The sequence below is a fragment of the Oculina patagonica genome, chromosome 12, assembly GCF_052425735.1.
Source record: "Oculina patagonica isolate OP01 chromosome 12, crgOcupat, whole genome shotgun sequence".
Taxonomy (NCBI): Eukaryota; Metazoa; Cnidaria; class Anthozoa; order Scleractinia; family Oculinidae; genus Oculina; species Oculina patagonica.
This window is the reverse complement of record NC_135769.1, coordinates 19,570,134-19,596,351: the sequence shown is the minus strand read 5'-3', so window position 1 is coordinate 19,596,351 and position 26,218 is coordinate 19,570,134. Positions and strand designations below refer to the sequence as shown.

Here is a 26,218-nt window from a genome sequence, read left to right as displayed (position 1 = left end):
TGATATATTGACCAATCTTGTGTTAAGAGCCCACTTTTCTTTTGGTCGCCAGCAATGGCCAAGTCGAATTTGAAAGTCCACAATTTACAGACTGTCAGTCATTTACACTCAAAGCTGATTGGTTGACAATTGATAACAAGTACTCTGCCCACGCAAAAAAAAAAAAATCTGACTTGGCCAGAGCCTGCGTTCTTGGTGCTGATCAAAGAAAAGCAGGCACTGGGGATGAGATTGCTTACTGAATGGGTGTGCCTTGGCTTAATATCATTCCCTGTGAATGACTGCAAGCCCCAACATAGTCAATAACAGACTGCGAGCTGTCTCTCTCTTTTTTTTTTAAGTCTGTGGGGGCAAATGCGCTACTAGACTCTTGCGGCAAATATCACGCTTCCTCACTTTCGGGTTCATCCACACGGACTTTAAAGTAAAAGAGAGTTTTTTATCACACCACCTTCATTGGGTTTGATTTTGCTGGAAAGTTGTAAAAAATGGCTTTTGGTGAATGTTCTCAATCCACCATGCCGAAAAAGATTACACACGGAAACCCTAAAAATGCACATAAAAACTCACAGAAAAGTTCTAAAAACTTCAAACCTACAATTCACAATGTTGTAAGTACAGGAACAAATTTTATAAAAAATGTGGCTTTCCTATGTGCATGTGGCTGTGTTAGGTTCGCAAGTTACTGTGGTAAAAAGTACAGCCGCCATCTTTTTTCTCACAATGGATAATTGTTAATATGTGTTAGGATGGATTAGCTCGGCCCTCCTCTCAGAACCTTCAAGTGTCAGCTCGTGGTATTGTTTTCTATGTTTCTGTCAGCGGGCTGATACCGTGGTATGATAAAAATTATTATTGGCCTATCAAGCTACCATCATAATGTTTTATATCAAGTTGATCTGAAACAAAATAACATGAAACTGAAATTAATATATTAAATTAATGAACACAAGCAAACTCAGACAACGTGGGAGTTTTTATTGAGTCCCTTTCTGACAAGGCATTACATTCGGCATCAGTGCGCTGTACGTCTCAGCTTAGGACCAGTCTGCTTCAGCACCCTTAGTAGGCTCCTGCTGCATGCTGAGTTTCGTTCCACCCCAATCACTAGTATGCTCAGTTTCTGCTCCCCAGTCTCCCACTTTAGCTGTAGTATCCCAGCTTGTTTGTTCAGACCAGTCGACCTTGGCTGCTGTATTCCAATCGTCAGTGGCACCTGTCGCGGGGAGTACAGGAGGAGCTCCCATTTGTTCAGCACCCCAATGCTGGAAATGAAATATGCACAATTATTAAAAACTAGCCATGGTATAATGCGATTCCTGAGTTTTGACTGGTTTACAGGCCATGGTATACGAGCTCATATACTATGGACCACAAAAAAATGGTGGTGTATGAGTCAATGTGAACAGCTGGGAAGCTCAAATATTGCAATTCTTTGGCTGTTTTTAATCAAACAATATTATTCTACTCGTGCTTGTTGGATCTCATATCCAATGCGCGCTCATGAAGTAATTGTTAAATCTTAGACAAGAAAAAGTTATCACAACCAACATTTTCAGTGCTGTAACTTATGCAACTATCATTTTTTTATGCAACTATTGTTATCAAGCTCCAGTAGCTATGATGAGTAAGGGAGAGATATGGGCATTTCAAAATGAAAGTTTATTCTCAGTAAAATGGCTGCACATTTCAAGTGAACCCGGGTTTTCCGGATGAATAGATTTCATAAAATAAAATAAAATATTCAGTTTAAAACTAAAATTTGAATGCTTTACAAATAATATAAAAAGGGATTTGGGGGTCTGAAGAATTTTAGGTGCATATAACACTATACTAATGTGTGGTCACTGGTCACATTTACCAGACTTTCTAATGAAAAACATTCTTGCTTTTAATGAGCTGTTTCAACCCAGACAGAGCTATTTAAAGGTCAAAAGCTAGAAACAACACAAAGTTTTACGCAGAATGCCTTTTTTATGCAGTGAAACCTTAAAAAACGTGAACAACTTCATTGAGTAATGTCACTTCCTGCGAGTCTAGTAATCATTACTTTCTGGCACTTTAAACTTGTCCTTTGATATTGAATACAAATTATTTTTGTCTTTACAATGAACAAAAGAAAGACATAAGGCAATGGCCATAACAATTATGTAGTTTCTGTAAATTTCTTAATTATTAAGAAATGTACAGGAACTGCACAAGAATTATGCCTCTGGTTTATCTCATGTATTTACATTCGGCTGAACTTCCTTAAACTAGAAAGTGGCAGAGAACAAAATGTTAATAATAGTTTCCTATTGGTATGAACATGTGTGAGCCGTTATGGTGTCAATTGACCCGATTCTTGTTACTTATATAAGGGCTGACGGTTGTAATGTATCAATTCAGCTCTAAAACGTTTCAACATTTATTTCACTACACTATTGTTATTGTTGTACTTCACCTTTAACCCCCCCATTGGTGCGCCTGCATTTGGTTGAGGAATACATTCCCAATTTCCCCGCTGGGTTATTGGGGTTTTCATATCAGGCAGTCCAAGTAGTAGTACAGTTTTGTATGTTTGAACAATGTAACCTTGTGAGGACTGCATTTAATACCCAGGCTCATAGTTGGAGCTGCACACCCATTTTGTTTGTTAATAACGTAGTTGTGAATAGAAATAGGAAAATAAAAAACACAAAGTTCTGTGACATTTCAGGTCCTCGCTTTCGAAATCTTAGTTTTGTGTATTCACTACTTTCAGGATTTCTTAAGCCCGATTTACACGGCACAATTTTGTTGCATGCAACATGCTTGCGACATGCTTACGACAGGCCTACGACACGAATTGTGTCATGTAAATCAAACCTACAACTCGCTTATGACTGTTGTAGACGTGTTGTAAGCTTGTCGCATGGGACAAAATCGTACCGTGTAAATCAGCCTTTAGAAACACCAAGTTTTATCCTAACTTTTGGGAAGAGGGTCACCATTGGGGGGGGGGGGATGCATTTTTTTTCGAAACTGGACTTTGGTTTTGGACATTAGAGTTTTCATGCAACAAGGTTTGTTGATAGTTTCATGCAACAGTGATGCATGATGAATGACGGATCATTTGTACCTCTTTAGAAACCCATTGTTGGTTTGTCTGGCCAATGATGTGGAATATAAAATAAAAACAAACACAACTGGTTAATGAAGGGGAAATAAAGATCTGATCACAGATCACAATGGAGATGTCTTGCCTGTCATTCTTCTGTACAGCTGTCTTGTAATATAGGAAATAGTTAGTTGTAAATTGCACAAACCACTGGCTCTTATTGCGGTTGTCAGTGACATACGAACTCTGAAATTCAAAATCCAACTGACGATTGCAATTTTTGCTGCTGTCAATCATAATTCTGGTGACCGCCAATGAACCAATAGATCGAAATCTGTCAATCACAACTTACAGACGTGACCTTTTGACCCCGTTGAAGTGAACTTGTTTCCCAAAAGCTCCGTTAGATGATTGACCGCAGCAAGAAGTGTAAACCTTTGGTTGAGAATTGAATTTCAGAATTCACATATACATGTATCACTGAAAACTGCAACAAACTATGAAGTGCTATAGTGTCATTCTCAGCAATGGAATGCTGCATTTTCTGTTGGACAATGCTCAGCTGAAAATATAAAACTTTATTTCTCTCAAGGGAGAGATAAAATAGACACTTATCACAACGATTCCTTCGACGGATAGCAACATTACTCACCTCGCCTGTTTGTGGCTCAGTGGCACCACCACCCCACTCAGTAGTGAATGTGGTGGCAGGCTGCTGCGCCTGCTGCTGCTGCTGCTCCTCAGCTTGATGTTGGATTGCTGCCTGTTCTTCTTTCTCAGCCTGATAAGAAGGTAAGAAAAAGTTAAACTCCTCACTAGCCCACACCAGCAGAGCTTTTAGCCCTGTTTCCATCGCTTATAGTAAGTAGAAGGCTCTACTTTTCTTCCTAGGCATCATGTTATTTCATAGTAAGTTACCTCACTCCCTTCCCTCTGTCATTCTCAGATGAGGGAGGGATTAGGGAGAGAAGTTGTTTGCTGGAGAGGAGAATGGTTAGACTCATTCACGTCCCCAGAGCCACTTGTCACTCTTAGCCAGCTGTGCCTGTGCACGAGAAACAAGTGGCTCTAAGGACACATGATTTGATTGTCTAGATCTTTACAAGGAAATTTAAATTTAGCAAATCAAATCAACCATTTTAAAATCCCTTTGTTGTAGACGATTTTACTACAGTTGATTTGATTGGCTAGATTAACATTTTCTTTGTTAAAAATCAAGCCAATCATTGAAATCATGTGTTCCCAGAGCCACTTGTTTCCCATGCCCCAGACTCAGCCTGTTACGAGGGACAAGCAGCTCTGGGGACGAGAATGGGTTGGACCCTCTCTACAGGGTGTTCATTAGGCATCGGAGATCGCAGAATTCTCCAGCTACTACGTAGAATAACTCCGGCTAAATTTCAAAGGCCTGTACCTATTTTTATTAAGATGCAGAACCTTGAAAAATCATCCTCCGGTTACTTTACACTATTCTACCCCTATTACAATTCTTAATGAAAACCCTGTCTCTATCTCTGGATGTTGAATCAAATGCAATTACCTTCACTAATCAGACAGAATTTACAAAGGAAATTGTAAACAAACTAAAAGTATCAAAAACTTTGTTTTTCTTTAAAAAAAAAATTATATAAGCTAGCAGATAAACATAGAAAGAAAGTTGACGAAATTTGTCTAGTCTATATTCACCTCTTCTGGATCCCTGTAAAAGTAGAGATCAGGCATGATTTCCCATGCAATCTGCCGGCTGATGCTGCCGCGCATGCGGAGCACCTCTCTTGCCAGCATCCACCACATCAGACCGACAGAGTAAGCACCTTTGTTATTGCAAGGGATGGCTACATCCACATGGTGCAGTGGGGAGTCCGTGTTGGTGAAGGCAATTACTGGAATATTCACATAGGATGCTTCAGTCACAGGCTGAAAAAAAGTGACAAAGTTATCACGAGGTTAAATGATATTTAACCAAGTTAACCAACAACGAGTGTGTAGTCAGCTGACTTAGTGATCAGCGGTTGCTAGCTCTTGTCAGGCTCAACTCACTCTACCCTCCCCTACATTACAGCTTGGAGTCAGGTCCTCGTATCATGGCGGGTTTTCAGGAATGTTGAGTGAGGTCTTACTTTCCCATCCACTCTCCCCCTTCTTTTCTACTGACTGAGTCAGTGTGACGAGTGTCTGTGTGTGGGGGCTTATGGCTGTTTTGATGGGATTGCACTGACCTCAGTAAGGCCCCCGAACCCTCCCTCCCCCCTTGTAAAGTATGCAAGCCACACATTACTGGACTTTATAACTTGGCAATAACATTAAAGAGGATGGAAATGGGTTACAATTCAAACAAGACACACATTTTCATGTTTTGAATTGAAGCTTTTTCACCAAATTGATAGGCTAATTTTTTTTGCACAAAATTCTGTATTTCTCTATACCATATTTCAATTATCAAGGGCTTACATGTACATACACATGCAAATTTGGGAAGTGACTTGTGTGTTTCACTTGTTAAAATGTCACTTCCAATCATAAAAATTCACTAAGGCAAGAAAAGGGAAATTTATAATAATTATGTTACCTGGTTATCAGTACGTGGGTCACAAACAACTAGAAGTCGTGGTTCCCTGAAGGCAGCCTGGATCTGATTGGTGAAGGTACCAGGAGTGAAACGTCCAGCAACGGCAGTAGCTCCAGTGTGGCTTGCAAACTTCAGAATAGCACGCTATCAAAAACAAATCACAACCATTAATTTTATTGTTGCTAGGCAAAAGTAAGCTTACAAATGAAGAAAAAATCTTTGTTATACAAATCTTCATGTAATGGTTATTCAACACATTACAGAATCGAAATAACATTTTTGGGGCAAAACAACAACAAAAAACAGTAAAAGCACTGAACGCATGCCTCTCCAATAGTGATCAAAAGATTGATTGAATGCCTAGATACAAAACTATGTTAAGTGACTATTTTGGATGAGAAATCGTTTTTTCCTTCAAAAGTGCCTGATTTTTTTATTGTTTAAAAAATGTTTCAGCTAGGGTATACACCAAAGAAACATGTGGCAGTCAGCAGAGACACTTAACATTTTGTGCCTAGGCAGAAAGTATTTGCAACATGCAAAGAAAGCCTAGGGCTAGTGGATTTTCCTGTCATGCTAGTCCATTTTATCCATCACTTGCTCAATGGGCGAGTAACATTTTTGGTCTTTTTAGTTGGTAGATAAAGTGAGGACACTGAGAAATACCTTCAGGCAAGCACACAGTGGTTCCAACTTACTTAATAATAGGGGCCTTTAGATCACTAGTAAGAGTAAGAGTACGAGATTGAGTACAAGTATAACTTTTCAAACCTAGTGCTTATACTTCTGATTAATATACAATCTTCGTTCACTGTCCAAAATCCACGCGCGCAATTGGTTAAAATAGATCACGTGATTTTGCTTTACCTGTCGTCAGCAAACTCAGACAGTGCAGTATTGACAATAATGCACGAAAATCGTGCATTATTGAAGGTGTCTTCAGCTTCAAAGCTTGTAGAAGTGGAAGAAAAGTATATTCCTCAAATTATCAACGATCCAATACCAAACAAAATCGAAGAGGATAACAACTTGAAGCGCTTTCATGTTCAAAGGTAAACTGCAGCTCAATAAATACATTTTTGTGTGCGATTGACTTGCTTGTAGTTGCTTGATTGTGAAAGCCATCGACTTCCATTGAACAAGCTTCTCGCTGACTGTATTTATGAACGACCACAGCTGATGAACGATTTTATGAACCATTTTAAGTTTTATTTCTGTACGGCTAATTTGTGATTTTTATATTATTGATGTAATCCCGTGTAATTATGTACTACTACACTTCTTATTTTTAAACATTAAGTTTGTTGTTTGAAGTTCGTAAAGTCGATGATCGCTTGCAGTTCGATGCAGTGTACTCAGATTGTATATTAAAAGGGTTAGAGTCTGTTCGTTCGTGTTTTGTTGACAAATACACGCACTTGCTGGCCTCACAATGAACTCAAAATTTTCAATACTGCACTCGGCTACGCCTCGTGCAGTATTGAAAATTTCTCGTTCATTGTGCGGCCAGCGCGTGCATGTATTTGTCAACAAAACACTCACAACAGTCTCTAACCCATAATTATAGCATTTCACGCACACACATTTCACGATCTCATACCGATAGTCTCCTTTTCAATTGGTCAGCAACAGGGAGGAGTGAGAGCTCTAGGAATGTAACTTGACTGAGATTGGAAAGCTGTACTTGTACTGGATCCCATACTCGTACTCCAATCTGAAGGTCCCTAACGATATCAACTCACCTGACCATAAGGCCTTGCCGAAATCACACAAACGTCAGCAGGATTTTCAATGCTGACAATGATACGGGCTGCAAGAAGCAGCTTCTCCCATGTCTTTTTTAAATTGATGATGTGAACACCTAGTTTGAAGACAAAAGCTCTACATTACCAACCATGGTCACTTCACAGTAACAATTATACTACATCATAATTATTGTGTAGAGTCCTTCTTGATAGTAAGTTTTATGTAAGTCCTTTGTGTTTGCAACTGGAGTAAGATGCTGGTGCAGGATGTTTCATCCCTTTTACTTCAGGCTTCTGATTATGAGCTTCAATCGTGGACAGAACTGTCAAGTCACATGCCCATTTTCCTGACATATTTATGGTTATAAAGGGTACCGTATTTTCTCAAATAAACGCCCCTGGCGTTTATTTCAAACTTGGCTTCATGAACCCGGCGTTTATTTGAAGCCGGCGTTTAATCGGGACTCGGCGTTTATTAACGGACTGCAATTTTCTGCCAATTTTTTCAGATTGATTTATTTTTACCGATCTTCGAGACCAAGGGACAGTTTGTCAAGGCGGGATGATTTTTCTCTTCGTTCTGCCCCGAAAAAGTGTCCTTGGGTATCCAAAGGTGATTATTTCCCAAAGGTGCACTATTACGGATTGGATAGCTTATGTTGCAATCGAGATTTGTGACAAACAGAATATATTTACTTGTTAGCTTGACCTCAAATAAACGCCGGGACCTCGATATTTAAAAACTAGCAATTTTGACCCGGCGTTTATACGAGGCCGGCGTTTAATTGGGGTCCGGCGTTTAATTGAGAAAATACGGTATGCTTCTTTTCTTTGCTCCCTCTCCAACTGCTCAATTTTTATTGCTTTTAATCAAGAATCATGTCTGGGGCAACATCGTATGGGGAGGGGGAGAGAGGGAAATTACAAAATTGTACGTTTTTACAGCGTGCAAAAAAGTTAGTCAGGGCTCAAAATTTACGAAGACAAAATAGGTGGTATCTTGAACTCAAACAGATGGCACTACCTGCCATTTATCAACAACACTGGGTAACATAACCAAAACATTTCAAAACACCTCACAAAGAGTGAAATTGCAGATTTCTTACCATCAGGTTTTCTTTTGTAAACATAACTTTCCATTTGAAAGTCTACATTGCTGGCACCAAGATGAACTCCTGCAGCAAGTAGCTTTACAACATCTTCTTCCTTTAATTGTAGAGCTTCGATGCCCCCAGACATTATGCTTCGCTGTGCCAAAAAAAGTTACGACGGAACAACCTGTTGCACACAAGACAAAACTGTAAGTCAAAAACCACCTCAACTGCAAGGCTTCCATCACAAGAATTGAAGAAGAGTCCCACACACACGGGCTATTCAGGCATGTGCCAGATGGAGTCGCACTATCGACCCCTTCTTTTTCGGGTCAGTGTTCATATTCAATGTCTTGACACTTTTTCGCAGCTGTTTGTTTTTTCCTTTTCCTTGAAAAATGGAACTTTCAGGCCATTCAGTGATTGTGAAAGGGATATAAACTTATGTCCATGTTGGGACGAAGTACCAAACTCACATTTTTAGTCTGAGATGGTGTTGATATATCATGCACATATTACAAGTAGGATATGATGGAAATACAGGGAATAACTTGGTGTTTTTACACCTGGGAAGTAGTTGCAAGAAATTTTCTCCCCGGGAAGGGGAAACTTCAAGCCTCTGTTAGAAATTCAAATGATAGAGGAAGAGAATTTGCAAGATTTAAGTTGAGGAATAGGAGGATTGTCTGCAGGGAAAATGAAAACTATGGGACTTTTCCTCCTGTAATTTCCCTGTCCCTAAAGTCCCTAAAGGAATAATAATTCAGCATTTTTACAATCCCCTTGGTCAGCCCAGGAGTCAACCCCAAGGGCAACCCCTGGGATTAACTTCATACAAATGTAGCTACAATGGTGGTGTACATGTGTACTCGGACATTGTCAAGTGATACTTAGTTTGCAAGGGCATCCCCAGCCTTTCTGAAAGGGGGAATTCCATCACGTCTCAAATCAGTCACTCAAGAAAGGTCGTTCTCAAACTCATTAATTATTCATATTGTTATTAGCCTACCAGAATGCCCCATTCTGGTCAGGTGGATGAGTTTAGGAACCCAATGAAAAACGAGTTGAAAACCACACGTGTTTGGAAACGATTTTAAACCCGTGTGTAAAATGTTTCTTAATCTGCATATTCATAAAGCAACACAACAAAAAAGCTTTTCCGATGCAGACAATAAATTTCACCATCAAACATTTCATTACGAAACTTACACACATTTCTTGTTTGTTAGTGAATCGAACAGTTTTTCAAGTCCACAAAATAAAAAGGGCTTACTGAGAATTGACTGCTTTCTCGTTCGATGCTATCTCTTCTTTAGGTTTACTTTCTTTGAAGAAGCCACGTGGTTCCAACGTTAGCACTTTCAACGTCCACCACTCTATGCCGTTCCAAAAAATGAAGCCGCCCATTTGTTTTTGCAGAGGCTACACTTTGGAACCGGGCCCTTTCTGTGCAAAACCCTCCTTGTCTAAATCTATTTGCCACGGCGAAGCAAAGTACTAAGCAGAGCGTTCGTTTCGATCAAACAACTAACGAAGCGGGAGATATACAATCAATAATTATTACAGAAAGTTGTGAAAATCTAACAAGTGGGTGTCAGATAGCCTTGACAAAGCCAACAATTGGATAACCTAGCAAGTATGTGACATGATCGAGTTCCATTGTAAAAATATAACAAACGAAAACAAACCTGTCCGAATAGGCACTGCTAATTACATAGAAAAATTATCTAATTTTCTTTGTTGGAGAAGTAATTTCAAAAACTCGTGCTTCGGGTTTCACCAGGTCCAAACGCTCGAAAACAATAAAACCACTCGGCCTTCTCGCGTTTGGAAACCTGATGAAACCCTCGCACTCGTTTTTGAAATAGTACTAATACAGCAATGCACATACTTGCACCATTGGTATTAATTGAGTTCACATTACTTTGTCATTTTCGTATGTATTATCTAGAGATTGTGCCAAATAAAAGTACCGGTAACTCAACCCAAACACTTCACTCTGGCACGAACAACACGTTTACAGCTCTGCTGTGATAGCTTTCACAGGATCACTGATGTAAAATGAGCTTATTCATTTCTTGCCAGATGTTATTCTACGACTAAATCACTCAAGTAACAAAAATCTGTTGTTATGATCAATATTTCTTGATTAATGAAAGTTTAAAATATATGATAAAATTGAAGAAGCTCAGAAGCTTGTTTCTACAACAGAATTTTAGAACCACATTATTGACGCAAAACAACTTTCAACGGGTGATAAATTACGATAAACATGAAGTCGAAACAATGAAATAATGGTATGTGAGATTTTAGGAAAGGAAGACACTAAAATACAGCAATAACGAGAAAGGAAAACAGACAAATTCTTACTCTTGCAAAAGCCAACGAGGGCTGGAAGAAAAGAGAGCGAACGAGAGAAACCACGTGGTACTTGTAATACAATTTTAGGGGTGGACAGATAATTTTTCCAAGGGCTTTAATGAATGATGTGGGAGGGGAGGTACAGTGTAATGCAAGACCACAAGGCGTTTCTTACCCTCCACCTACAGGGAAATTTTGGGTCACAAAGATTCAAGATGGCGGACGGAGGAGCACAGAAGACCGGAATGTTTGAGGCTTTTAGCCATCTCATTCTGCCGAGTTGAAAGTTTTATCGGTTAAATGTCGACATTTAGCTTCAACAGAAAGATGTATCGTGCATGGAATTTGGCAATGGTAGCGAGGAAGGTCTGTAATGACTCCGTTCTCGCTGCTTCCAGACACAAGCTTTCAAAGCTTTACACCCCTCAGATGAGTTGGACGTGCTTGCGAAGAAGGCAGATTTGCTCCACTGGAAGTTTACGCTGTAAGTCCGAGGAGGAGCTGAAGGAAGATAAAAATTACGAAGAGAGACTTGCTAAAATAAGGGCAGAAGATGCAGCAAGCACTAAACTCGTCCATCTGAGAATCAATCCCGGTGAAGTAAAGATTTCTAAAGCGGTTGTATCCAAATACGTCCATTCATTTGAAAGAGCTGTCTCTTTTGGAAAAACAAAAGAAAACTTTATTGGAGTGATTGACAATTTCCTTGTCAAAGACCGCACTAGGAGAGGGCACATGGAGTTTTTAAAGGCAGCTATGCACTATGTGGAGGAATTTGGCCTTGTGAAAGACGTTGAAACATATAACAAAATGCTAGATGTATTTCCTAGGGGTAGGTTTGAGAACAGAACTCTGTTTGATGCCATCTGGGCAAAGCAACACCCCCAAGCTATACTTGCTTTGGACATTTTGACGCTTATGGAGGACAACTGGGTCTTGCCTAATGAGGACACTTATGACATTTTGTATGAAATCTTTGGCCATGCAAGTCAACCTTTACAAAAGTGTAAACGGCTGGTTTATTGGTATCAGAAGCTCGAGGAAATGTTTCCAAATCCTTACCCAAAGATCCTGCCAGAAAGTGATTCAGAACTCAGCAAACTTGTTCTTGCTAGAATGACCAAAGATGATCAGATTATTACAATCTACAAGGTAATCCCTTAAGTTTAAATAACTTGTTGGAAAAGTCCTAAGGCTCAGGTGATCCTTACGTCTCATTAGAAAAGTAGGGATTCAGTAAGACCCTTCCAGCGTCACTTTTTCATCAGTCATTCTAGGCCTTTTCGTCACTTGTCAGAATTTGACGAGGAAGATTATTGTTTGTCGCAATTTCATTTTATGTGCTGTCGCTCCCTTTGGGGCCATGTCACCTGTGGGAATTTACCCAAGCAGGGACCGTGGGTCTTGACTGAGAGTGCAGGCCTCAAAATAATTTTTCAGACAGTTGCCAGTCATGTTGACCATCCAAACAGATTTTAAGTCGGTCACATGTCATTTGTGACCGGTCCAGGGCCGTAACCAGACCTTTGGCAGAGAGGAGGAAAGATCGTACTAGGAGGTTCTGGGGGCATGCCCTCTAAAAAATTAAGAAATCTATAAGCTCTGAAACACTTTTTAATACATTTTTTATAAAGTATTTCTTGAAAGTAAATCAATTTTGTTCAACTGGGCAAGTGCCTCATGTTGCCTCTTACTAGTTACAGCCCTGCAGTCAGAATATTGAAAATAGCAATTTTAAACTCCCACTTGTTTCTGCTGTTTGTTAGATCGTCCTTATTTGCATAAAAAGACCTGCTATTTCTTCAGTTTTGACTGCAATTTCTTGAATAGATCGCTTCTTAATGCCCTTGCAAGATGTGATAGCAACAAGTCAATCAAAAAGTCGTTAGAATTGAAGTTCACTTAAAATATAAATTTGTATCAAAAATGTTATTTATTTTTTCTGGTCATCAGTAAAATGTTGTCATGATAAAAGCCATGTATGTGACAGGTCAGAATGACCATCAAACCAAAACTTTCTCTGGACAAATTGTCATCTTGACCGAACATTGTCCGTTGACCGGCCGTTATTTTGAGCCCTGGAGTGAGTTGAATTCTTATTGCAGTTTTCAGTGAAATGTGAACTCTGAAATTCAATCCTTGATCCCCTGGTTTACGTTTTTTGCTGCCGTCAATCATTTTAGCAGTCCTCTTGGGAAACAGAAATTCACTTCAGCCAGATCAAAAGGCCAAGTCTGTCAGTTGTGATTGGTAGATTTTGATCCATTTTGTTTGTTTCTGTTTGTCATTCTTCGTTGGCAGTCGCCATAATTATGATTGACGGCAGTAAAAAAAAGCAATCGTTAGTTGGATTTTAAATTTCAGAGTGCGCATTTCACTAAAAACCGCAATAACGCACAAAGTCTGCACTAACACAGGTGCCAGAAAGGAACCAAAAGAAATAGTTGGAAGGTACATGGATGCCATTTAAAAGATTTTTTTTACTCAAACAAATTATTTTATTTCTGATATTTACAGGATAATTCTGGTGGTGAAGTACAAGAGTTTTTAGTTGGTTCTCAGACAGAGGACCAGAAGAAAATGTTGGAAAATTACATGTCAGACAAACCACTGTATGTTGAGGGACCTTTCTTCATCTGGGTCCGTCGACTCCAAAGACATTTCTTCACTCTCAGAACTGATGCAGAGTTTGATGAGGAAAATGGGGAAGGTAAGGTTACAAGCTTGAAATGCCTCTTCATATTGCTGTACTCTCATTTTAATGTTAGTTGCTTATGGTTGGCACAGGCCTTTAGAAGTCCTTGAAAATTAGCCTAAAAACGAAAAAAGATGTTCTCCCTTAAAATAAATAAATAGTCCTTGAATTCTTAAGACAGTCAACTTTTTTCTAATGGGCACCTCTAGACAGACAGCTGGTGTTAGTGCCACCCCTGCCATTTTTCAGTCATTTTACTGTAACTAAACTCCCTATAAGATGGACAGTTGAGCCTGTCCTGGTGGTGTTCATTTTAGAGAGGGCTAACTATTAGTACAGGAAAACCAAGCAATATTTTGCCACCGAAAGATGGCATGGGCAGTAATGGACATGGGTATAAGCTGATGAAAAACATTTTTATTCTCAAAAAATCCATTTTGACGATACTTGTAAGTAGTCCTGCTGCTGATGCGGTTTTGAGTATCTTTTGATATTTAAGGAGTAGCATAAGTAACATGGTCAGTCCCCTTAAAACTGTCCCCCCTGCCTAGATGAATTATATGTGTTACATTGAACTCTTGAACAGAGTGTCTATCAACCGTGCTTTTTAAGCACCCCTGGATCCACCACTGCAATACCACCTTGAATGGGGGAAACAGGGGGTCCTATATGTCTCCCATCTGGTTCCCGCCTCTGTTTTATTTCTATTGCAAACTACCGGTATTACAAAATGTTGCAAAATTATTTCTCTCAGTACCTGCAACCTTTGAAATCCTAGATTGTCCACAGGCCTCTATTTTTTCGTGTTTTTCGATCGATGAGCGCGCGGTGAGAACGGCGAGAGAACTGGACGCCAGCGCAAAACGGAAGAAGCAAGAGGGTGGGAGGCGGGGAGAGAAAAAAATATTTTTCCTTCGCTCGCTTCCCACCCCCCTCCCCCCGCGCGCTCGCACTTTGTCTGCTTTTTTGCGTTGAAAAATCGAGAGGCTGTGGACAGTCTATTGAAATCTCACTACCCGCCCTCTATTCTCCCACCTCCCATACCCCTCCCACCCTCTCTTCTCCTGGGCTCCTGACCCCTGTTTCCCTCCACTTTAATGTTACCCCCAACAGTTTGGGCCACTTGGCAAAGTTAACCTTTAACTTTTGGAAGTATAAAAGTTAACTGTATTTTCATGTTCCTTTTAGGAAATGTTGTTGCAATTTGCATGAGCCACGCCAATGCCAGTGAAGAATTACTTAGATCGTGGATAACAAATCTTCAGAGTGAAAACCCACAGTTAGCAAACATTAGCGTTATCTTTAACCTCAGCCAAACTCCACAATAACTTTTTGAACAAATGTATGATTTGCCTATTGAATGAATTTTTAGTCCGTTTCATTGGTGTCCAGATTAAATTGCTACAGGAAAGCGAATGTGTTCCATATTGAAAGGGACAAGAAATTAATGTTGGCTTATAGAAAATAAACATGTTTCAGAATGTTTTACGCATTGGTGTTAGATGTATTTACTGTATCTTTCTTAGGTTTTCATTATTCTCAGTTGTGACATCTTACGGCGGAGCCTTTCCGTATAAACACTGTATCAAACCCTTGTTTATTTTTTGGGGTAAATAAAACCATTTCCATCTATCAACATTAACAACAACAATCGGGACACAGTTTTCTAATCCTCAGAAGGCTTGGGTGCTCCCTCGCCCCTCTCTATCTCTCTTTCTCTTTTCCGTACCCGAGTTTCCGCACATTTCCGACCAAATTTTCTAAAATGATGAAATGAGTAATACACAGCCCAAATATTAGTGTCGCAAAAGTATAACTTCAAGTTCACGCATCACAAAAGGTGTTCAGATTTCAAAAGATAAGTTTTTAAATGAGGTACAGATTTAAGGGTATAAAATCGTATATTTTGGTCTCGAATAGGAAGCCCCAACTGGTCACAATTAGGGTAAAATGTTCTTGTGGGAACAATCGGACATAATGACTGGAGTATCAGTTTTGAGATCATATTAGAAACGAGTTCGCAAAATATTTTAAAGATTGTGATTAATCAAGAGTCTTAGAAGGACAACAGGGGCTGTTCAAAGTTAAATGTGCAAGACAACTCTAGCTTGTCGGAAATTTTGAAAAGAACCCTTAAAAGAGACCAATCTGGGTGTGGCTCAAGCTTTTTTTGAACCCTAAAAGATACCAAAAAAACTAAGAATATAATCGCTATCCACGACCCTTCCAATATTTAGGCTTTGTTTTCCTCCTCGGCAAGCGAGTGCTAGAAGGTTTTATTTCTACAAAGAACTATACATGAACAAATTAAAATTCTTGGCCGGGTTGCTTTACACACAAAAAAAATCCAAAACGCTACCTGCATCTGAATCGATCGCAATGCGACTGTCACGGGTGGGGGGGAAGGGGGGGGGGACTTGCGTGTCAAAGGGGCGGGGATGCTCGTCATCTCGCTTACGGGTGTAAATTTTAGGCTTTTGGTCTTACTTGGGGTGCTCCGGGCAAAATGCCAATATTTTTAGCCATAGTGATCTCGTTTAGGGCTGCACACGAAGAAATATACAAATGTAAATTCTATCTGAAGTATCTGAGTACTTGGTTCGGAATGCTGTTCCTGCTAAAACCGTTGAGTCACCATTCAGGTTTTTTATAGGCGCTTTTGTACGGTTTTAACGAGAGCATATAAGGTCTTATAAGTCTTAAGTTGTCTGCCTAAAATGTCCCCGGTAATGCGATGTTGTCATGAAAGTGTTTATTTTTTTAAAAGGTATAATTACGTGTTGGGTTACGCATTGTGTTTTTGAGCGTTTGGTTAAGCTTTGTTAGCCTTGTAGGGGCTATTTCGTGTCCAATTGCTTGTGCACCTGCCTTATGATAAATCTATAACAGTTTCCTTAATGTTATTTGCTTTTATTCAGTCAATCAATTAGAAACCATTAGCCTGATGAAGGGCTTGATAGCAGAATGAAAAGTTAAACAGCTGCCTAGCTCCTTTTTTAACATTAAGACAAATTTGATGGCTTGTTTGAGTAAAGGTGGAGCTTTCATTCGTACGTGTATTCAACTGAGATTCAAGTCAACATTTTGTTCATATACGAAGTGTTCTTCGCTCTAAACAGTGCCGCATTGGAACCGCTAGCTTATAACAGGTGAGTAGTCCAGATAGAAGTGGGGGGCGCGGTGGCCTAATGGTTAGCGCGACTCCGAGTCGAACGGCCCGGGTTCGAGGCCTGGCCGGGGCGCTGCGTTGTGTTCTTGGGCAAGACACTTAACTCTCACAGTGCCTCTCTCCACCCAGGTGTATAAATGGGTACCGGCGAATTTACTGCTGGGGGGTAACCCTGCGATGGACTAGCATCCCATCCAGGGGGGAGTAGCAATACTCCTAGTCGCTTAATGCTACGGAAACCGGGATAAGCTCCGGCTGTATGGGCCTCATGGCTCGGAGACAGACTTTACTTTTAGTCCAGATAGAAAACTCTTTCGCTCTTGGGGGTATTTTGATCTAACTACTATCGTCGGTAAACGCCTCATACACAAAAATCTGAGGCAATGTCCATGGTTAAATTCTTTTCCCAGTTTTTTTTTACTTTCCCCCTGCAAAAAAGAAAAACAACAAAAAAGGGGAAAATGACCAAGGCAAGTGCCTCGGTTTGCCTCAAGGCGCGGGCTACGGTCCTGAGGAGAGCTATTTGCCGACTTAAGCTTGTATCCCCAGTTTGCTTTTTTTTTAAATGACTAATGGCGCCTATTTTTTGAGCCCCCTGTTCTATATCAGTTACATTTTTTGCTCCAAAATATATGCTTAATTATTTGGTAGGCCTGTGAAACAGCATTGAACAAGGGAAAATGAGAGGAAAATACTGAAATCCATTTTGTATTTGCTTGTGTGTGTGTGTGTGTGTGAAAGATCTTGGCGTGTTGACTATTTCTGGCATGATAATAAACAATAAATAAAATCAAAAAGCTATTATTATTTCAACAATGCGCCGTTTCTTCAAATGCGCAAAAAAATATAAGTTTTAAGTCGAGGGCAGTAAGGCAGTCATTTTAACATTTAGGCGTGGTAAAAACGTAGTAAAAAATTCTAGCGATCTTAGTCGCTACCAGCTACCGCAAAGGCGCAGAAGAATGTCGGCAGAAGAAAACCTTTTACACTTGCTTTGCCTTTTTAGCACGACACACTTGATGACATGTTTGAAAAGGCCTATAAGGGAAGGGGGAAGAAAACACATTACTAAGCACTGACGTATCTTGTGAAAAGTAAAAATTTGGGTGTGTTGCTCCTTTGTCTTCGGTCTTCCTCCCCATACCCCCTTTCCCGTGACAAGTAGTCCCGCTTATTCCCCTTCAGTTCGTCTCGCGAGAAGAGAAAAAAAACTAGTGGGAAAATGACAGCACGAAATATCTTTTCTTCTTTCTTGACGGACTATGGAAAAAAGTTGACTGCTCTTAGTCTTCCGAAATTGAGCCCAATTAGTCTTTCCTGGATAGGCTTGCTGGTCTTTCTCTCGTTTTATTTCGAAAAGGAAATAGATGAATCATAACCAAAAGCATAAGAAATACGAGGGAAGTTTTTTCATGCTACGTATATCGTGCCGCACGTTTTATTTCTTTTATATAGGGCATATAGCAATATAACTGTGGTGTGCGTGTCGCAAAAGCAGATATAAACAGATAATTATCGCAGCACTCAGTCAAACGATTATGATAAAGGTGGCATTACTTGCTTTGTTTTTAAAAGACGATGCGTGTAACTGACTTAACTGACCTAAAACTAGCACTAGCACTACAACAACTAGCAGAAACAAAGGTTTGAAATCCGGCACATGCACTGGTAAATCAGGTAAATATTGCGAAGGGTCGCGGATAGTGATCCTATCAGAGTACTAACTTGAGCGCGCACGAAAGTTTTTAAAATAACACTTAGTGAAAAATCAAGACACATTTTATCAGTCGCAGGCAACCATTTAGCTCTTGAGAGCTTTGATAAAATCTTCAGTTCTAAAGAGGCATCTTAATGTGCCATAAAGAGTCTTTGTTACACAAGCATTTACAATTTTGAAAGTGTTACAAATTTTCATTCCAATAAGTGCGTAGCTTATTAGGGCAGTGGACACATTTGAATGACTGCGAAGCTCGCTGCAAAAGCAAGTTTCCAAGGTAGAGCCGTTAATTTTTCGCCTTTTTGATCCCCACAGCGTTTTTCTCTGTGAAAAGAGAGGCCTTGATTGTCCAGGACAATTGTTTTTTAACTTTTCAATCTGGATTTCATGAACGCATTTTTCGAATTTCAGAGAAACGCTTGACACAATGTTTTCGGCTACGATGCTCTTGGTTTTTGCTATGCTGCAATGCTCAGTGAATGTGTTTGGAGATCCATTTCTAAGGCCTAGTCTGGAAGGATGGCAGAAAGCAAAATGCGCGGTAAGGATTTAGAGTCATGACATCTAGATATACCTGTTATTCTTTTTATCTGTTTTTCTTGCTCTTATTTTCGAGGCGGCGGAGAGGTGGGTGGGATCGAGGTGCTTAACATCTGTAATATTGGAATACCTATTGCTATTTTTATTGTAAATCACGGAGCGTTGTTGATCAGTCATTGCAACAAAATGAAAGGCCTTGGAACATCAGTAATGATATGAAACAAGATAAACTCCACAGTCGTCAAAGGAAGAACAAAGTTAAAAGATCTTGGATTATTTTACTGTATAAATGCCGAAAATTTCGGTTGGGATGTATATGGTGCTCCAAGTAAATTCTGGTAAATGGAACGCACCGAATTTCATTCGGGAGTTTCTTTCGTTTTGCTGACAATTTGCCCAAACAATGAACCAACTCAGGGTTTCCCGGTGAAAATGGTCAACCAGAGTAAGCTATGGCATCTGCGTCACGGTTTGTAGCCAAAATTAGGCTTGGGAAATGACGATCAATTCCGGAAAAAATATAGAAAAAATAACTTTTTAAAACAGCGAAGGATCACTTCAATGACACAGCAAATACAAAATAAGGTACGGATGGCCAAAATTGACAAAAATTGTAACAGATTGCGATATGGGTTTTTAAAATATTGGTGGGCTAAACAGTTTTCAAAGTTAATCTCGTTTGCTTATAAATTTAATTTGTAACGCCCAGGAGACACATTTGTTTGCAATGAAGCTAAATCCATAGAGATAATTTCTTGTAAACATTAAATTTCATACCGAGCATTTGGAAAAACTTGATAAAATAAATAAAGTCACAAAGCCGTGACACAGTCCCTTTAAAGAGGGCGGGAGGAGGAGGCCATATTTTGGAAAGACTTTTGTGTCCGAGATTTGGTTGAAGTTCGGTCACACCACCACGATAAGTCAATTCAATCAAGGTATCGTTTGAACCATACACAGGCTTTCTATGTTTGTCTCGTCTTTTTAACTTCGTTTCTGTTATCGCATATTTTTTACCACAGCAACTAAGACGATTAAGTGCAAACGTACAGTTCCCGTATTACTGCAAGCCAGGGAGCATTAAAGTAATCTACGTGTTCATTGGTCCAGGATGGGTGAAAACCAACGGATTCTCTTACAATGGCGCCGTGCAGCAAAACGTTGACGTCCAGTTCCAAACAGAACAAGATGGCACAGGACAAATACTGGCCAAGTTCAATGGCGCAATATTATCATGTCAAGGACTTGCTTCGTATAAACGAAAGATATGCACCATACCTCGAAATCTGAGGCCATGGTCTGGCAGAATAACTGTGGAAATAGGAAGACATCCCTCCACTTTTTTCCTGATGCAGGGCAAACCATGTATTACAAACACTTCTTTACCTACTTTGTTTTGTTCTTTTTTGTTCATAATGTCAGCTTAGCTTTATTTTTCGTATCTGATCGCTTTACTATTTTGCTCCGCAGATTGCCCGAATCCTGGTTTTCAAGGTTACAATTGCGACCAAGGTAAGCAGCATAGCCCCCACAAAATTACTGTACAGTGATCAAGATATTACAGATATAATAATTGTGCAAGAAATAACTCACGTAAGCTAAGAGAAGGTAAAACCATACTAGTTATGCAACGCTTTCGAGTGGTATACTATGGAATATCCCACGAGTCACTTGTATTTTCTCGGTATACACACGAGCCTTTAGGCGAGTGTGTATGCCAAGAAAATACAAGTGACAAGTGGGATATTCCATAGTATACCACGAGAAAGTGTCGTGTAACTATTTTATACCATGCCATAGAAAATACGCTTACTAAATTTCGTGAAGAATACAGTCGCAGCGCACTATGGGAAGGTTGGGTTGAATACCGTCGAATATACAACGGCTTTCCTGTATTCTGATTGGCTGTATTTTCTATGGCATGGTATAAAAAATAGTATACAACACTAAAAACCAAATACAACGTTATGTGCCGTTTGGCTAACAAACATGCATGGAATAACCTTTTTTTTTTCAGACATTAACGAGTGTGTCGTGCATAAAGATAAACAGCTATGCCAGTGGAAACAAGGTTGTGTGAACACTCATGGTAGCTATAAATGCAAGTGTCCGCCTGGTTATAAAGTGTCTTCGAAGGATTTCCGTCTTTGTGAGCCAGGTAAAGACAATAATAGCATAATAACTTTATTATCAAGGGACGCGAGACGCACCACTAAATTCACAAACCTACTTGCATCAAAGAATCAAATGGCAATTTCCCTCCTCCAATATTTTCCACCACCATCCCAATCCCCCATATCAGTAAATAGAATTAATATCTAGGAAACTACAGACGTCGCACTCATTTTTATACAAAATTCAAATCTTTTTAAAAACAATTTTTAAAATTTTTTATTTAAAAATTGTTTCACAATTTTTCCAATGATTGAGATTTTTATACTTTTTCAAGTATTTCAGACTTTGTACGAATTGTGGTTTAAGCCAAAGTTTCTGATTATTGTTTTGCAGATGTTCCGAAGATTTTGAGCCCTTCAAAAAATTACACGGTGATGTTCTTCCAGGCTGTTACCCTCCCTTGCCGCTACAGTGCTTCTGGTCCAGTCATCGTAAAATGGCAAGTCAACAACAAGCTTATCGCCATAAAACAACTAAATGGTTAGTCAGAACATTTGCCTCTCCAGTTGCCCTATAGAGTGGTTTTCAATGGAGTATCTTAGAGCGGTTTTCAATTGAGTGTCTTAAAACCAAAACCAAACTTATCACTCTGGCCAATGTCAAAAGGCACGGACAATCCAGTGAACCAATCAAAAGTTGAAGTAATTACATGAAGCCGGCGCGAAGCGCGGGAGAACGTGCGAGCAAGCCACGATTGCTTTTAGTTTTACTTCTGATTGCCTAAGTAATTGGTGCGAGTTCTTTAAACCAATCACTAAGCATAGTGATGCAAAGCCAATAAAAACTAGAAGCAAGTACATGCATTTGGGACGAAGCGCGGGAAGAGTGACTCACCATGGTTTTGGTTTTAGTTTTTCGTTTGGTTGGCTTAGAAAGGTGGCGCGAGTTTTTCAAACCAATCTCAAGGCGTAGAAATTCAAAACCAAAGCAAATGCGAAGTACATTCGAGACTCAAGTGCAATCGCTCTAATTAACCAATCACATTGAAGTATTTTGATTGATTGATACTGTTCATTCCTATCCTGTCATCAGGTGCGAAGCAAACCGCTAACTCTCGTCTGACACTTCATGACAATGGCGACCTGTCAATCACGAATGTTACATACGCCTACGCTGGGAAATACTATTGCATCGTGCGGAACGCTCATTTTGGTGCCTACATCTCGCACAACCTTAACAGCGAGTGTGAGTCTTTCTACTTATTTTGTCATCATCATCATCTGAATCCTAAGTCTCCTCTGGGAGAGTAGGGCCATTGATTAGTTCCCTCCACTCCACTCTGTCTTCCGCAACGTTGACTGCCTCTGCCTAGGTATCAAAACCCATCTTCGGCCTCTCACCTTCCACTGTTCTCCTCCATGTTTCCCTAGGACGCCCCCTGCTCCTCCTTCCCTCCGGTGCCCAGGTTAGCGCAATGTGCAGATTCTGTTGGTGGTCCATGCACAATACATTCCCTATCCAACGCCACCTTCGCCTCCTTATCTGTTCACTGATGGTGTAATTTGTAGTTGACTTGTTAAGATACGATATTTAAGGCGGAGATAAACATATTAACATGGGTTCACTGGCATTGGAATATCTCGTTCACATTTCAAATAACGCAAAAACTCTCTGCTCGTCTCATAACTTTATGTCTTGAGGTGGTTTCAGTGTAAATTTTTAGATGAATTTTGGGGATGTTTTGGAGGAAGCAGTTTTTCTCAAAGGATTTGTAAAAATTAGAGAACTAAGAAATACTGACGTTTTAATGTAGTTTTAAAATTAAAATTTGAAGTTAAAACTTTGTAGATCGACACCAAAACAGTCCCCTGATCATGACAACCTGGGGTGCTCTTGCGTGGGGAAGTAAACTGTTTGGTGGCATTCCAAAAATAATTTTCTTTCTTCTAGCCCTTCTTTAAACCTCCTTAAATTTCACTCAAATTCGCGTTTACCCCCGCCTTAGTTATACGTCGATGGCGTGGCGATTGGTTTCCCAGTCTCCCGAGCCTGAGGTAGCTTGAGGTTATAATGCGAAATAAATACTCAAAGAGAGGGCCTGATCATGACAACCAGTCTGTTTTCTTAACACAGCTAAGCCATTGATGGCGGTTCAGTTTCTGGTCAACGGTAAACACACCATAAGTCACGTGTATCGCGTTGGTGATAACGTCATAATTGACTGTCACGTGGTTGCCATGCCTGTGCCCACTATGACGTGGAGTTATGGTCAGCAGATAATTACAACAGCAGCAAAAACTAAGGTTTGTTTCTTGGAACTGTTGTACTTTATATGCCACAGTTGTATTTAACTATTCGTTGTTGTTGATTTGGACTTCGGGTCGAGCGGTCCGGGTTCGAGCCCCGGCTGGGATCATTGTGTTGTGTTCTTGGGCAAGACTCTTTGCTCCACAGTGCCTCTCCCCACCCAGGTGCATATTAAACGGATACCAGCGAGTATTAAATGCTGAGAGAAAACCCTGCGATGGACTAGCAACCCATCCAGGTGGGAGTAGAAATACTCCTCATCGCTCAATGCTACAGAAACCGGGATAGATTCCGGCGGTATGGGCCACATGGCTTGACGCAAACATTACCTTTCACCTGATTTGTTTTATATAGTTACTACTCTGTTTATGCTTCACAAATTAAAATGATTATATGTTTTGATCGTATTTTTAAGGTGATCCTTAGTAAACTTCCAAACAGCCCTCCGAACTTGCCAGGCGCCTTACAACTGCAGCTCCGCATCACGGGAGTCACGCAAGCCGACGCTGGTATTTACAGCTGCACGGCTAAAAACAGTCATGGCACTACAACCAAGTCAATCATAGTGACTGTCACGCAGTAGCCAGCCTACGCGGCGTTGTTACTTAAGTGCCACTTTAAGTTAAAGAAACTGACATGCAGATATTTTAATGGTTTTACGACGAAGTTGAGAACATAGGCACGCAATGCGTGCAGGAATTATTTTTTGGGGGGGTTGCGGCAAACAATAAAAACTTTATGAAATGAATCTATGAAATTCATATATTTGTACTGGGCATATGCATTTTAAGCAAATGAAAGATCATCGCAGTAATGTACTCAACTTAAAAAAACATTCAGGATTGAACGGGAATCGAACCCATGGCCTCTGCGATACTAGTGCAGCGCTCTAACCAACTGAGCTATCAAGCCAACTGGGAGCTGGTCACTTGTGAGTTCGTAATATACCCGTGGATGGAGAAGATATGAAATGAATATATCAAATTCATATATTTGTACTGCGGATATACATTTTAAGCAAATGAAAGATCATCGCAGTAATGTACTACTTTTTTTCTTTTTTCTTTCAGGCTTGCTTTTCTCAACTGTTTGTAAGTTGAGTACATTACTGCGATGATCTTTCATTTGCTTAAAATAAAAACTTTGTTTGGCTGTTGGATATTGCATTATAGTAGCAGTATATGTAAGACGCATGTTTCACGGTGTCAATGTAATTGTAAGTGAATAAATATTCTAAGGTAACAAGTTTGGTTGGTTACGATCTGTAAACTAAATCCAGCTAAATCTAGTAAATATCTTCCAGTTTCAAAACCAGCACTCACTTTCACATTGAAATTCCTAGTTTTAAGAAAATATCGTGGAACCGTCACAAATATAAAAAGCTAACCGTAACCGAAGTGAATAGTAGGCCAACCGGAGTGCTATTTATAGCTAACTCGTTCCCAGTGCATTTGGAGAAATATGGAGTTGGAGCCATTCAAGAGCCATTCCTAGTCATTCGACATTCTCGTCCCCCATAGCCACTTCTCCCTCTTAGCCGGCTGGACCTGAGGCACGAGAAACAAGTGACTCAGGGGACAGATGATGTGATTGGCTATATCTTCAACAAAGGAAATTTAAATTTAGAAAAACAAATCAACTGTTTTAAAATCGACCTTTGTTGTAAGAGATTTTGCTACGGATGATTTGGTTGGATAGATTAAAATTTTCTTTGTTAAAAATCTAACCAATGAAATCATGTGTCTCCAGAGCCACAGCAGAGCCACTTGTTCCTCGTGCCCCAGGCCCAGCTGGCTAAGAGGGACAAGCGGCCGAGGAACGAGAATGAGTTTTTCGACCATTCGCCCATTCTTCATTCTAGTCTCCGTAGCACTTTTTTCGACTATTTTGCTTGTTAAAGTAAAATAGTAACAATAGTGGGGAAAGAACTCACTCCCCATACCACATTCTTCGTGTAATTTCTCAAGGGACTGTTTTTAATTCCTCAAGGAAATATTTAAATTTCTCAAGGGAATACTTTTCGCTGTGGGTGATGAAAACGTCACTCAATAGTAATGCGTCATCACTACTGATCCCGAAGTGTTATCTATTGAAAGCGAGATGAAAATAGTTCACTTACCTTTTGTTGGTTGTGTTCTGTTTTGTCGATTTGATGGGTTTGTTATCTATGGAAAGCAATTTCTCGATGGCTGCCTGCGGCCTCAACAAAAGCAAAGATACAAGGCAGGCAATTTCGATGGCCTATCGAGATAACAGTCTATAATTTTTTCCATTTCCACGCGTTGCTCGTCATCATCTAGCATTTTGCAAACTAAGGGTATGCGTTTATGAACTTAAAACTTTGTACCCATAACCTTTACTTGCATGCTCTTCTATTGTTCATTTACCGTTTATGGTGATATGTTCATGGAGTGTTCCACTCTTTCACAGATTCAGTCCTTATGGCTTTGATTGTGTGTATGCCTTAAGGCTTAGCTTTTTAATTGCCATTAAATTGGAATAAATGTCCCTTTTGTCACCAATCTTGATTGCAACATAAACAAGTCATGAATCCGCAATAATGTGCCTTTGGGTAATTATCAACTTTGGAGACCCAGGGACACATTTTTTCGGGGCAAAAATAGCCCCGCCTTGACAAACTGCCCTTTGGTTTCGGAGATCGGTAACAGTAAATCAATCTGAAAAATTGACAGAAAATTACAGTCCATTTAGGCCCCGTTTACACGGGTCCGGACAAATTTTTGCACGGACGAATTTTGTACCTGGACCGCCTGTTTACATGGATCCGTGCAAATTTTGTTACAGATTGCAGTGGTGTTTACACGGAACC

At 40.0% G+C, this 26,218-nt stretch overlaps 3 protein-coding genes across 4 annotated transcripts; 2 read left to right on the top strand and 1 right to left on the bottom strand.

The window, feature by feature from the left end:
* Window positions 1-958: 958 nt before the first annotated feature.
* On the bottom strand, window positions 959-10,909 carry LOC144631670 (small ribosomal subunit protein uS2-like). 2 transcript variants are annotated; one of them, XM_078490153.1, is made up of 8 exons: window positions 10,855-10,909; window positions 8,500-8,671; window positions 7,391-7,509; window positions 5,649-5,792; window positions 4,766-4,996; window positions 3,732-3,860; window positions 3,101-3,127; window positions 959-1,265 (listed from the first exon to the last, which is right to left on the bottom strand). In XM_078490153.1, the coding sequence occupies exons 2-8, from the start codon at window positions 8,630-8,632 to the stop codon at window positions 1,038-1,040; spliced, it is 1,011 nt and encodes a 336-aa protein (XP_078346279.1). In that variant the 5' UTR covers window positions 8,633-8,671; window positions 10,855-10,909; the 3' UTR covers window positions 959-1,037. The 2 variants fall into 2 exon arrangements, with proteins under 2 accessions (XP_078346279.1, XP_078346280.1); XM_078490154.1 differs by lacking the exon at window positions 3,101-3,127.
* A 121-nt stretch (window positions 10,910-11,030) lies between these two features.
* On the top strand, window positions 11,031-14,961 carry LOC144631668 (evolutionarily conserved signaling intermediate in Toll pathway, mitochondrial-like). The gene is made up of 3 exons (XM_078490151.1): window positions 11,031-11,997; window positions 13,363-13,555; window positions 14,729-14,961. Exons 1-3 carry the CDS (start codon window positions 11,146-11,148, stop codon window positions 14,866-14,868), a joined length of 1,185 nt encoding a protein of 394 aa, XP_078346277.1. The 5' UTR covers window positions 11,031-11,145; the 3' UTR covers window positions 14,869-14,961.
* Window positions 14,962-16,650: 1,689 nt separating this feature from the next.
* Window positions 16,651-24,566, top strand: LOC144631666 (uncharacterized). Its single transcript, XM_078490150.1, has 9 exons — window positions 16,651-16,689; window positions 18,838-18,967; window positions 19,989-20,331; window positions 20,437-20,478; window positions 20,984-21,124; window positions 21,475-21,621; window positions 22,174-22,326; window positions 23,215-23,384; window positions 23,804-24,566. The coding sequence occupies exons 2-9, from the start codon at window positions 18,854-18,856 to the stop codon at window positions 23,969-23,971; spliced, it is 1,278 nt and encodes a 425-aa protein (XP_078346276.1). The 5' UTR covers window positions 16,651-16,689; window positions 18,838-18,853; the 3' UTR covers window positions 23,972-24,566.
* The last annotated feature ends 1,652 nt before the right edge of the window (window positions 24,567-26,218 follow it).

Bases quoted from the DNA above. Each gene is read 5' to 3' on its own strand.
- LOC144631670 (XM_078490153.1), bottom strand. From the start codon at position 8,632: ATGTCTGGGGGCATCGAAGCTCTACAATTAAAGGAAGAAGATGTTGTA. The intron at 7,510-8,499 runs GTAAGAAATCTG...TCTTCAAACTAG, and splicing joins TTACAAAAGAAAACCTGATG to GTGTTCACATCATCAATTTA. The intron at 3,128-3,731 runs GTGAGTAATGTT...ATCATTGGCCAG, and splicing joins CTGAGCCACAAACAGGCGAG to ACAAACCAACAATGGGTTTC.
- LOC144631666 (XM_078490150.1), top strand. From the start codon at position 18,854: ATGTTTTCGGCTACGATGCTCTTGGTTTTTGCTATGCTGCAATGCTCA. The intron at 18,968-19,988 runs GTAAGGATTTAG...TTTTTACCACAG, and splicing joins GGCAGAAAGCAAAATGCGCG to CAACTAAGACGATTAAGTGC. The intron at 20,332-20,436 runs GTATTACAAACA...TTTGCTCCGCAG, and splicing joins CCTGATGCAGGGCAAACCAT to ATTGCCCGAATCCTGGTTTT.
- LOC144631668 (XM_078490151.1), top strand. From the start codon at position 11,146: ATGTCGACATTTAGCTTCAACAGAAAGATGTATCGTGCATGGAATTTG. The intron at 11,998-13,362 runs GTAATCCCTTAA...TGATATTTACAG, and splicing joins AGATTATTACAATCTACAAG to GATAATTCTGGTGGTGAAGT. The intron at 13,556-14,728 runs GTAAGGTTACAA...TGTTCCTTTTAG, and splicing joins TGATGAGGAAAATGGGGAAG to GAAATGTTGTTGCAATTTGC.